Source organism: Danio rerio, chromosome 17, assembly GCF_052040795.2.
Source record: "Danio rerio strain M-AB ecotype USA chromosome 17, GRCz13ab, whole genome shotgun sequence".
Lineage (NCBI taxonomy): Eukaryota > Metazoa > Chordata > Actinopteri > Cypriniformes > Danionidae > Danio > Danio rerio.
In genome coordinates, this window is record NC_141037.1 from 1,087,495 (window position 1) to 1,100,858 (window position 13,364).

General features: G+C 32.2%; 1 protein-coding gene across 7 annotated transcripts in view; it reads left to right on the top strand.

Annotated features, from left to right (window-relative positions):
- The first annotated feature begins 1,090 nt into the window (after window positions 1-1,090).
- The window catches only part of LOC100148950 (formin), a 169,517-nt gene continuing 157,243 nt past the window's right edge, over window positions 1,091-13,364 (top strand). For 6 of the 7 annotated variants that reach the window (XR_015512399.1, XR_015512400.1, XR_015512398.1 and 3 more), the window contains 2 exon segments: window positions 4,902-4,965; window positions 12,563-12,986. Coding sequence is in view for 3 of the 7 variants with exons in the window: in NM_001443336.1 (NP_001430265.1) it covers window positions 12,674-12,986 (313 nt within the window). In the remaining 4 variants the exon portion in view is untranslated. 7 annotated transcript variants of the gene reach the window in all.

The window sequence follows — 13,364 nt, forward strand, 5'->3', positions numbered from 1 at the left end:
GTGTGTGTGTGTGTGTGTGTGTGTGTGTGTGTAGCTATTGTTATTGTTTTTTTTCATAAAACTGAAATCATCATTTTAACTAATTCAGTTAACTTAAACAGATTAATATTGTCTACTGTGTGAGTTATAAGTGAATAATTTAATAATAATATAATTAAAAGTTCAAGTAGAGTATTTAATTAATAGTTTAATTCAGTCTAAATATAAAGTAAATTCAGTGTTTTCAGCTGTCACATTGAGGAAATCTCTTGTTCTCTGCTGCATTCTAGTGGTGTGACTGTAAAACTACATGATAATGACATGATTTATGTATAAATTAAAGGTAAAACTAACATTATTGATGTTGTGTCTTTATAAACGTCTGTAAAATGTATTAATAATATAAATGTAAGATTTATTAATATAATACACTTATCCAAATCAGACTATTATACCTAAATTATTAAATAAAAATTGTATAAATGCACACTTTTGGAATATGTTGTTTTTTATTGACATAAATGTATATTTATTTATTAAGTTTGTATATGTTATATTTTTTAGTTTAAAATTGCAAATTAAAGTGAAACACCTTTATTTTTTTCATCCAGTTCAAGATGCATTACTATAGTTACTGTAACTACAATAAACATACAGAGAGTTTATTCAGGACTGGAGCTTCAAACTTTGTAAGCAACTCTCCTGTGTTTTATTCTGTACGTAAATAAATAAATTGCCTAAAATATTGTACCGTTATACTAAAATATCGCTTTAATAAAAACTATTATGCATTAAAATATTTATTAAATTATTTTACTATGCTTTTTTCATTATTATTCACTGTTATTATTAAATGCTTCATTGTTATAAAATATACCTTGCTATTAAATATTTCAAATAAAACATTTACAAACAGTAAACAGTAAGCCTATTTGGATGTGTAAGTCACGTGATCAAATAGGTTTTATTAATTTATTTAATTTATGTATTTATGGCTTGGTTTATTGATGTATTTTTATTAAATCATATTTTGTTAGAACAAATATTATTTTTTCATGCCGTTTTCTACGTCAGTGTGTTTCCCGCGCGCGTGTGTCCCTCACGAGCCGCCGCCGCCATTAAATGTTTGATGAAAATGGGCGCGAAAATTGTAATCGATGATTAACATCGTTTTTTTTGCGTCGAAGTCCGTTGTTTTTTAATGGAAACTCGGTGTAAAACGTGAACTAGATGAAAATACAAGGTTGTAGTATTTATGCCGCTATAAACCCATGAGGAGAGAAGAAATTAATCTCAGGTAAAGTCATGTCAAAAGGTCAAACTTTTATTTAACTGAAAAATAATTAACCGACATTTTTGTTTTTCCCTGAATTGTCTTTAGACTATTTTCTGTTGCCTTTTTCATATATTAAGACACGTAATCAACATAAGCTCACACACACACATTCACAACATTATACATTTGAAGTTATAAGAAATAACACGAATTAAAGTGGTTTTAGACATTTGTTTATTTTATGCTAATGTTACTGAAATTATATAGGCTGTAATCCAACCCCTTACTTTGCATTAATGCTTATTTTTTTCCAAATAATCATAATATTTTAGGTGTTTTTACTAACCTATATCAGTGTATACAACTTTTGTGTGTGAATTATTTATAGTTGTCAGAGCAGTGTGTGTAATTAATATTTTACAGCATTATGAAACATATTCATAGCTGGTTATGCCTGAATACTGAACTTTACATTTGTATATTTTTAGAGGAATAAATTTTTTAAAAATGATGTGAATTTTGGCTATTAACTATATCGATTATATTCCTATATACAATCATTACTATATTGATTATTTTATACAATTCTGTGTGTATTATTATTATAGTATGCAGGTGTGCTTTAATATTTTACAGCAACACATTCATCGCTGCTTATCCCTGATTACTGAACTTTGCATTTGTATTTTGAGATAAATAAAGTACATTTTTAGCTATTTTTTACATTTTACTATATCGGTGAATACAATTTGTGTGTGAAGTATTTATAATACGCAGTTGTGTGTGATTAATATTTCATTTTACAGCATTATGAAACATATTCATATCTGTTCCCTGATGATTGAACTTTGCATGTGTACATTTTGAAGTGAATGTTGCCGTTTAAGGTGGTTTTTGGAGATTTACTTCATCATTGTACAATTTTGTGTGTATTATTATGGTGTGCAGGTGTGTGATTGATATTTTTTACAGCATTATGAAACTCATTCATAGCTGATTATCCCCAATCACTTTGGATGTGTAGATTTTGAGATTAAAAAAGTGAAATAATAGTTTTTTTTTTACATTTTACTATATCGTTGTGTACAATTTGTATGTGGATTATTTATAATATGCAGTTGTGAGTATTAATATTTTATTTTACAGCATTATGAAACATATATTAATATCTGTTCCCTGATAATTGAACTTTGCATTTGTACATTTTGAGATGAATATTGCAGTTTAAGGTGGTTTTTGGAGTTTTACTTCATCAGTATATTTTTGTATTCTTCTTCTTCTTCTTATTATTATTATTATAGTATGCAGGTTTGTGATTGATATTTTTACCTTACAGCATTATGAAACATATCATAGCTGATTATCCCTGATTACTGAACTTTCCACTTGCATATTTCGAGAGGAATACCAATTTATTTTATTTATATAAATTTTGGCATTTTACTATTACATACACAAGTATTACTATATCCATGATACAATTCTGTTTGGATTATTTACAGTATGCAGTTTTGTGTAATTAATATTTTATTTTGCAGTATTATGAAACGTATTCATAGCTGATTATTCCAGATCACTGAACTTTACATTTGCATATTTTAAAAGGAATACATTTTTTTTGTCAATTTTGGCATTTTACTTTATCGATATATACAATTCTGTGTGTATTGATTATAGTATCTAGTTATGGGTAATTCATGTTTTATTTTATAGCATTATGAAACATATTCATAGCTAATCATCTCTGATTACTGAACATTGCATTTGTATTTTGAGATAAGTAATGTAATTTTTTTTTTTACATTTTACTATATCATTGTATACAATTTGTGTGTGAATTATTTATAATACGCAAGTGTGTGTAATTAATATTTTATTTTAAATGAAACAGATATTCATAGCTGTTCCCTGATGATTGAACTTTGCATTTGTAAATTTTGGAGAATAATCAAATACATTTTAGGTGTTTTGTTTTTACATTTTACTATAACGGTGCACATTTTTGTGTATATTTTTGTGTATTCGTGTATTTATATTATGCAGTTGTGTGTATTAATTATTTTATAGTGTTATAAAGCATATTCATAGCTGATTATCCCTGGGGAATTTTACTATATCAGTGTATACAGTTCTGTGTGTATTATTTATAGTATGCAGTTGTGTGTGAATAATCTTTTATTTTACAGCATTATGAACCAGATATTCCTATTCGAACTTTGCATTTTTGAGATGAATGTTGCCGTCTCAGGTGGTTTTTGGAGTTTCACTTCATCAGTGTATACAATTATGTGTGAATTTTTAAAGCATGCACGTGTGTTATTGATATTTTATTTTACAGCATAATGAAACATTCATAGCTGATTATACCAGATCCTTTGCATGTGTACATTTTGCAATTAAAAACGTCAAAAAAATTTTTTTTTTTTTTTTTTTTTTTTGCATATTACTATATCTGTGTATACAATTCTGCGTGTATTATGTATAGCAGAGATGCCCAAACTAGGGCCTGCGGGCGAAAGTTGGCACTTGGTGACCTTTGATTTGGCTCGCCATTTCATCAGAGAAGAGAGGGAGAGTTTGGGGAGAGTTGGGGTTAATACCTTTATTACACATTGTCATTTCTGATTTAACGTAACCTTTTGTTTGTTTTATTTTAGGCTACAAAAAGCTAACTTTGATAAAATGTTTAAATTATATGTTGTAAATTCGGCAGTAAACTCCATTGTGTTATAAATGGAATTTCTATGTGTTGATTATAATAGGTTAATTATAAAGTGCAAATATATATATATATATATATATATATATATATATATATATATATATATATATATATATATATATATAAAATCTATTAGTTAATCTGATTAAAGTCATGTTTTCTATTAATTTTTAAACAAGTGCGGACATTATGCATGGTAACTTGTTTGGTACAGTATTTGGTCCATCATAAAAAAAGGTTTGGGCATCCCTGATTTATAGTACGTGTTAGGTGCTGTGCAGGTAAACCTCGCCCCTCTGATCTCTAAAGGTGCTCTAGCCATAGACACTACAGCCCATGGTTTTGAGCCTCCTTGATAGAGCATCTGACTCCCATGCGGACGGTCGCCGGTTCGATCCCAGCTCAGAGCGGGTTGGGTGGTGTAGGACCGGAGGGGTTACATATGCAATTGTGTGCATTAATATTTTATTTTACAGCATTGTGAAACATATTCATAGCTGTTTCCTCATTGGACTTTGCAATTGTGCATTTTGAGATTAAAAAAGTTTAAAAATGCAGGTTATTTTTGAAATTTTGCTACAATTTTGTGTGTATTATGTATAATATGCAGCTGTGTGTAGACTAATTAATATTTTATTTGAATGTATTTTAAAGTACTAATTTAAATTAATTCTTAAGTGTTTATTAACTTATATTTGTTACTGAATATCTATGATTGACATTAAAGGACTGCGTGTGTGTGTACTGTGTCTCTTTAAAGTCTCTGCAGCTCAAGTGTCCGCAGCGCTGCCGCTTTGCTTTATGACACACTCCTAACGTGGGCGGGACTATTCCAACATCATCCAATCACAGCTGCGAAGACGACCGCTGTCCTCTTTGATTGGTCAACGCACCTGTCAATCACAAGGTGAAGCTCTGTCCTCCAGAACGCACTTTATTCCGTGAGAGAGAGAGAGAGAGAGACGGATCCGTCATGAACATCAGATGGGTGAGTTAAACATGATTAACTTCATAAAACACTCGATGATTGATTTTAAAACATCCACGAGCCGTGAAAATAACCTGACATTGTATGTTTATACGGATCCCATCGTGCGTGTTATGTTTGCATTACAGCAGAAAAAGACGCAGAACTTAATGCTGTGTTTTATTTTATAATTGAACGATTGATACAGATGCATTGATCACAATCACGTGTTTGCATTAGGGAAGATGAATTGTTGAATGCAAAGTGATCACATGGCTTTAAGAAATGCAGTGCATGTGTAAAGCATCAATGATGCAGCAGTGCAAAAATAACTTTCTGCATAATAAATGATGGTGCACAATATGCACAGTGCACCTCGTATAACACACACGCACACACATACACACTGATGTTGTTTTGGTTTGATCGCTGCATGTTCGGTTTAGCCTGTGCATGGTCTCACATGATGATCAAGTGTCATTATAATGTGTGTGTGATGGCTGAATTATGATGAAGGGGTTTCTGGTCACTCAGCTGCTGATTTAAATAATTATGCATCCAGTTCAAAGGCTTTGGCTAAATAAATTGTACTGAATGACATCATTAATAATCAACCTACTGTTAGTGTTTGCCAATGTGGATTTATTTATTTAGCAAAAGTGCAAAGAGTTACTGCATCATCAAATATATTTAACATTAATGTTTAGGCTTATTGTATATTAAAAATGTTGATTATTTATTTATTTATTTTAAAATAATACAAAGAGTTACTGCATCATTAAATATATTAAACATTCATATTTAGGCTTATTTTATAAGAAAAATGTTATTTATTTATTTATTTTACAATAATACAAAGAATTACTGCATCATCAAATATATTTAACATTATTGTTTAGGCTAATTTTATGTTATAAATGTTTTATTTATTTATTTTAAAATAATCAAAGAGTTACTGCATCATCAAATATATTTAACATTAATATTTAGGCTTATTGTATATTAAAAATGTTGTTTATTTATTTATTTATTTGACAATAATACAAAGAGTTACTGCATTATCAAATATATTAAACATTAATGTTTAGGCTTATTTTATGAGAAAAATGTTATTTATTTATTTATTTTACAATAATACAAAGAGTTACTGCATCATCAAATATATTAAACATTAATGTTTAGGCTTATTTTATATTAAAATGTTATTTATTTTTTTATTTTACAGTAATACAAAGAGTTACTGCATCATCAAATATAATAAACATTAATGTTCAGGTTTATTTTATAATAAAAATGTTATTTATTTTTTATTTATTTATTTAGCAAAAGTGCAAAGAGTTACTGCTTCATCAAATATATTGAACATTATTGTTTAGGCTTATTTTACATTAAAAATGTTGTTTATTTATTTATTTATTTATTTATTTTACAATAATACAAAGAATTACTGCATCATCAAATATATTTAACATTAATGTTTAGCCTTATTTTATATTAAAATGTTATTTATTTATTTATTTATTTTACAAAAATACAAAGAGTTACTGCATCATCAAATATAGTAAACATAATGTTTAGGCTTATTTTATAATAAAAATGTTATTTATTTATTTTACAATAATACAAAGACTTACTGCATCATCAAATATAATAAACATTAATATTTTGGCTATTTTGGAAGTTGATATTTAGCCACACCATGTTGGTGTTTTGTAACATCTAGTTTTTATGAGGTGGGTTGTTAGCCCAACACTCAACCCTCAACCTTGAGGACCAGGACACACGGGTCCCATTTTCTGGCACTCTTAACAGTATTCAGGTACAGAAATTGAATATTCAAATGTAAAATAACACTGTTTTGTCTTAATTTCATGAATAATTTGTTAAAATAAATCTTTATTAAGATTCCAAATGGTCAAATGTTTTGTGCCTGAATACTTTAAACTGGACATACATACACAGTTGTTGGCTTTAAAAACACATGCAGATAATACACTTTCATGTCATAAAAGTGGTTAAACTCTACAGTGTATTGAACTGTAGCCCTTGGTACAGTATAATCCTAAGGTATAAACTCAACATTTCATATCTGATTGTGATATCATAACAACATATAATCCATAACTTCTAACACAGACAGTAACAATTTACAAAATACAGCAATACCAATGTCTCCACAGCTCAGACTGATAGCGTGTGATAAACCCAAAATAATCTCATTGTTGGAAGCATTACTCTGGCAGATAAATGTCTAAGATTTGGTGACAGTGCTTTAAATGTGATTACTCGTTTAATACGATGAAAATAAATACTTTTCCCTAAAGATTTTTTACATTATTGCAATAAATACTAGAAAATATTGTGATACAATTTTAAGTCCATATCCCCATCCCTATTCTGTAGGCTAGATGTACTCTAGTTAGACTACAAGTGAGCACTGTAAAGTGTTGTACGGCATGCTTTCAGCAATGCTGCCTCCCCTTTGTAAGAATGGGTTTTAACCACAGCGGTTCGAACTGTAGTTCTGCCGAGCGACTAAAAAGTTATCAGCATGATGGTAAAAAAACTGTACATTTCCAGTCAAACCATTCTTCTGCAATCTTATACCAAAAGCGGAAATAAGGGCAGTATTAATAGCTATAAATGTGGGAGAGCGCTGATATTATGTGATTGTATTGTATTGCAATATGGAACAATTAAGTGTTGATGTTAAATCAAAAGTAATTCACAAATACTTGAAAATGAGATGATTTAATGACAATAACTTGCTATGGTTACAACTGATATTAATAACAAAATGAGTGTATAAAATTATAAAATATGAAATGATAAAACATATGATAATGTTTGTACCCAGCTTAAATGTAAAATTAAAGTTACCAGTAGTAAAAGGAGAGACACAAGGGGAGGGAGAGAGACAATAGCCCCTTTCACACATACAGACCTTTCCGGATAATTACCGGCAATTTTCCGGAAAGGTTGTATGTGTGAACAGGTCCTTTTCGAAAATACCGGTAAATTTGTTCTGGCTATTTTCCGGAAAGAGAAGTTGTAACATTACCGGCAATTTGCTGGAATGCTGCGCTGTGTGAATGCAGACGTAAGATTGCCGGAAAGAGCGCATGCACATCTAGAACGTGCTGACGTGAGACGTCTGCTTTAGCCAATCAGAACAGTCAGACGCATTTACGTCCGCGCGGTTTATGAGAATAAAAGCCTGTGAATATTTTCCCAGACACATTTAGCGGATAGATGTTAGTCAGATAACATTTATATGTTCATCTTAATTCTAACTGTGTAAATAATCATCAATAAGATGCTTATGATAAGCCGTTGTTTGTTTACCTTCAAGCTTTGCGTGTGCCCGTGAAACAGTCGTGAACGCCAGCACACACACATATCATGTACATTTCGACATACGAAAGTGATCCTCCATATGTTTTCATCGAAACTGGACTGAACTGAACTTAAACACTAAAACCTGAACCACACTGTTTCAGTTACTGAACCACACTGTTCCAGTTACTATGACCATTTATGTGAAGCTGCTTTGACACAATCTACATTGTAAAAGCGCTATACAAATAAAGCTGAATTGAATTGAATTGAATTGAATCGAAGTTGTTCACAATACTGATCCATCCACAGAGTTTGTGATGTAGTCAAATGTTTACAAACACAAGCGCAGCCGTTTACAGCTCATTTGTGGAGAATGATGTCAGAAATTACTGGTATTTTGGAGTGGATCTGTGAATGCTCTTTTCCAGAAAAATTCCGTAACATTCTCGCCTGTGTGAACAGCACTTTTTTGAATCTACCGGTAAAGTCGTTCCGGAAATTTTACGGATATTTACCGGTATCACTGTGTGAAAGGGGCTAAAGAGAGCAGGCCCAGAAGTTAGCCTGATTGCAGTAGAGTCAGAGAAGATAGAATCCAGAGGAGGAGAGGAGCAGAGCAGGAAAAGACAGGCCAGGAAAAGAGAGGGCAGGCAAAAAAAAAAAAACAGGGCCAGAGTTTACCACCTATTTTGTATCTTTCTTGACCATGTGACTAAAGCACAAATACTGAGACATTCAAACTGACCAATCAACAAGTGACTACATCATAAAACCCCAAAGCTTACACACAACAGGCCCTGATCTCATCAGTATCTGCCTTTAGAGTCAGTATGGACCTTCTTGAGTCAAAAAGACATGTTTAGTCATATAAACAAATGCATATAATAATTTAGCCTCTTACACCTTCATCTGTGTCAAAGTCACTAAGGCTGCACAATATATTGAAAAATTATTGTTATCATGTTAATAGTATACTATATGTATCGCAGACATGTGTGCAAAATTGCATTTAGTTTATGCTTTGGTTGTTTAACTCAGTGATTTAAAGACTTAAGGCCCGTGCACACAGAGACGTTTTTTACTCATGTTTTCAGTTGACGTTTAACACCTTGTGACTAAATAAAGGGCATCAATGTGATCGTGCACACCAACGCGCAAAACGACAAATAATATATTTGGGAGCATTTGTGTGACTGCATATGATGGTTGTAGCGCGACCTGTTTTGATTTATTTTTTTAAACGTGCTGAATCGCTCTTCCCTGCCACTGTAATAGTTTATATAGCTGTCAATCACTCAAGGCTTTCCACTGTCATATGACAGGGAGGATTTGTGACCGCCGGGAATGCAAACGGCCGAAGAGTGAAAATGACACAAGGTTGGCAGGTTTGCAAACCTCACCTAATTATAATAATCATAATAATAAAGGAACAAATGAGAGCGATGATGACATGTGGTGAATGTTGATCCTCCAGCTGAGACTAATCAAGGGTTTTCAGAGAAGGCGCCCGAATCTCAGTGCGTTGCATTCACTGCGTGTTCTGCGCAAATGTTCACTAAATGTAGACTCTAATACTGTACACATTATCGCCACAGAAGCTCACCTTTACTAAGTTTACACGAAAACTGCGGCTCATAAAAAAAAAGCGGTATTGCGCTGGTGTTCATCGCGAGAATCCTACTCTGCCTGCTCATATATTTTTCCGGCTGACTCACCTGCTTTTTCCTCACTGTAACGACTGAGTGAAGTGACAGAGGACAACAGAAGGTAAGATCCAATATGCCGGTTTATTCAGCGTCAGGCAAGCAGTGGTCATACAGGTGCAAATGGGTATGTAAAGGCAGTCCAGAATCGTGGTCGGTATAAACAGGCAACAGGTCAAAAGGCAGGCGGCTAAACAGGAGAACAGAGGTAAACAAGGCTAGGGTCTAACACGGAGAAACAAGACAGGGAAAACCGCTTTGTAATGCAACTGGTACAGCTAACAAGACTCGGCAACCAGGGTGAGTGAATGAGTGGTATATGGATGGTGTGTTATCAGTCTCTGACAGGGTTGAGCTGGTGAGTGCAATCAAGTTAGATGAATAAGCAGGCGTGCGTGTCTGGGAGAAGTGCATGTATGAATGTGTAGTCCTGGGGAATGCGAAAGTGTAGTCCTGAGAGTTCGTGTGAGAACCAGCGATCTCTGGAAAGCGATCGCTGGTTGTGTGACACTCACAAACACAGAGAAATGAAGATCAGCTCATAACGAAATTGAGCATTTAAAATGACACAAACCCAAAACATAACCGTTAAAGAGTGGCGGAAGTGAGACTTTCCTTGCTTTCTTTTGTCGTTCTATCTTGAGTATATTATTTTGCTATTTAGTTACTGGTGACTGTTTTGCAGCTTTCAGCCGTGAATTGAAGGATTTATTATAGTCTTTCGTTTGTTTTATAGTGGAAAAAATATTATTTATTAGATTGACATGCATATAAAAACAATAGTGCAAAATAAATATTTATTTCTGCAATGCTTCATTTTTGTTTGATGCAAACCATACATTTATTTTATCTACTTTTTATAGCAGATAACTTACGTTCAAGCACATTGAAGGCAGCATGATAATGAGAAATGTTTTCATTGTTACTATTATTGTCATCATCATCATCATTAATATTCTATAATTATTCGACATTCATTTTGGAATTATTGCACACAAATATCAATGTCATCACAGCATTGGTTAGATAGTTGTTTCTGTTTTTAGGTAGTCTTAATTGATGTTGTTTTAAAATACAATAAATCCCTTAAAGTACAATTTGCAATGGTGCTCATTCATTTTTGGTGGGTGCTACTAAATTCTTTTTGGTGCTCCTAAATATTTGAAGTTGAGAGCACTGGTGCTATTACACTGCTAATTTTTATTAGCATTTTATTTATTTTATTACTACACTGCTAATTTTTATTAGCATTTTATTTATTTTATTATTACACTGCTAATTTTGTTAGCATTTTATTTATTTTATTATTACACTGCTAATTTTTATTAGCATTTTATTTATTTTATTACTACACTGCTAATTTTGTTAGCATTTTATTTATTTTGTTATTACACTGCTAATTTTATTAGCATTTTATTTATTTTATTACTACACTGCTAATTTTTGTTAGCATTTTATTTATTTTATTATTACACTGCTAATTTTTGTTAGCATTTTATTTATTTTATTATTACACTGCAAATTTTTATTAGCATTTTATTTATTTTATTATTTTACTGCTAATTTTTATTAGCATTTTATTTATTTTATTACTACACTGCTAATTTTTGTTAGCATTTTATTTATTTTATTATTACACTGCTAATTTTTATTTGCATTTTATGTATTTTATTATTACACTGCTAATTTTTATTAGCATTTTATTTTATTTTTTTTTTTGCTGCTAATTTTTATTAGCATTTTATTTATTTTATTACTACACTGCTAATTTTTTTTAGCATTTTATTTATTTTATTACTACACTGCTAATTTTTGTTAGCATTTTATTTATTTTATTACTACACTGCTAATTTTTGTTAGCATTTTATTTATTTTATTACTACACTGCTAATTTTTATTAGCATTTTATTTATTTTATTACTACACTGCTAATTTTTATTAGCATTTTATTTATTTTATTACTACACTGCTAATTTTTGTTAGCATTTTATTTATTTTATTACTACACTGCTAATTTTTATTAGCATTTTATTTATTTTATTACTACACTGCTAATTTTTATTAGCATTTTATTTATTTTATTACTACACTGCTAATTTTTGTTAGCATTTTATTTATTTTATTACTGCACTGCTTATTTTTGTTTTGTTGTACACCGTTTAGTAAGATCTTTTGTTTTTTTTTGAAAAATAAATATGTTAAGAATGCATAATACTCTCCCATGTCTCTTTTTGATAAGGATACCTACCATTTACTTATTATATTATAAAAATATTAACTTTATTCACATACTAAAGGGACAGGATGAACAAATGAATCGCTGAACGAATCATATGAGAGTCGCTGGGATAATCAGGTAAAAATAAACGCATATTATAAGACAATGAAAGTGTTTTTTGACCTTGCATGCAGATCAGCCTGTTGTTAGAAACCCCCAAAACCAAAATATGACCTTTTTTATGCATAATAGGGGCTCTTTAGTGTGTAAGCAATTGAGAAATACTCTAATTTAAAACCCTGCTCCATGTGTATCCCACATGTTTATGTCACAACTAAAGCCTTCTTCATTTTTACAGGCATTCGATCGCCCCAGTGATGAACATCTATCTTGTCAGTCCATCCCGGGCCGTCCTCGACTTAAGACGAGACCCTGGAGACAGCTTAATTCAGCAGTGTGATTAATTAAAATGGGGCCCGTAATGGAAGGCACACACAGCGTACTGCGTCTGTACAAACCCATCCAGGAGCGCTGCTTCATCAGTGTGTATTTCCCAAAGAGAAAGTCCCGAGGTTTTCCACGCGCTGGCCAAACCCTCGGTGAAGTCCAGCCTCTGTGCAGAAGTCAGCATGAACAAAGAGGCCAGTATTGCAGACCCGCGGAGGACAACAGAGGAGTGTTTGCGCAGCTCCTGCTGTCTTTATGCAGCGACTGCGCACACCGGCTGAGGATGGGGAACCAGGACGGCAAGCTGGAGGGGTACGGAGAACACCTGGAACATGGTGAGTGTGTGTGTGTGTGTGTATGTGTGTGTTTGTGTGAGAGTGTGTGAGAGAAAGAGAGAGAGAGAGAGAGAGAGAGAGAGTGTGTGTGTGTGTGTGTGTGTGTGTGTGTGTGTGTGTGTGTGTGTGGGAGAGTATGTCTGAGAGAGAGTGTGTGAGGGAAAGAAAGACTGTGTGTATGTGTGTGTGTGTGTGGGAGAGTATGTCTGAGAGATAGTGTGTGAGGGAAAGAGAGAGAGAGAGAGAGAGAGAGAGAGTGTGTGTGTGTGTGTGTGTGTGGGAGAGTATGTCTGAGAGAGAGTGTCTGTGGGAAAGAGAGAGTGTGTGTATGTGTGTGTGTGTGTGTGTGGGAGCCTATGTCTGTGAGATACTGTGTGA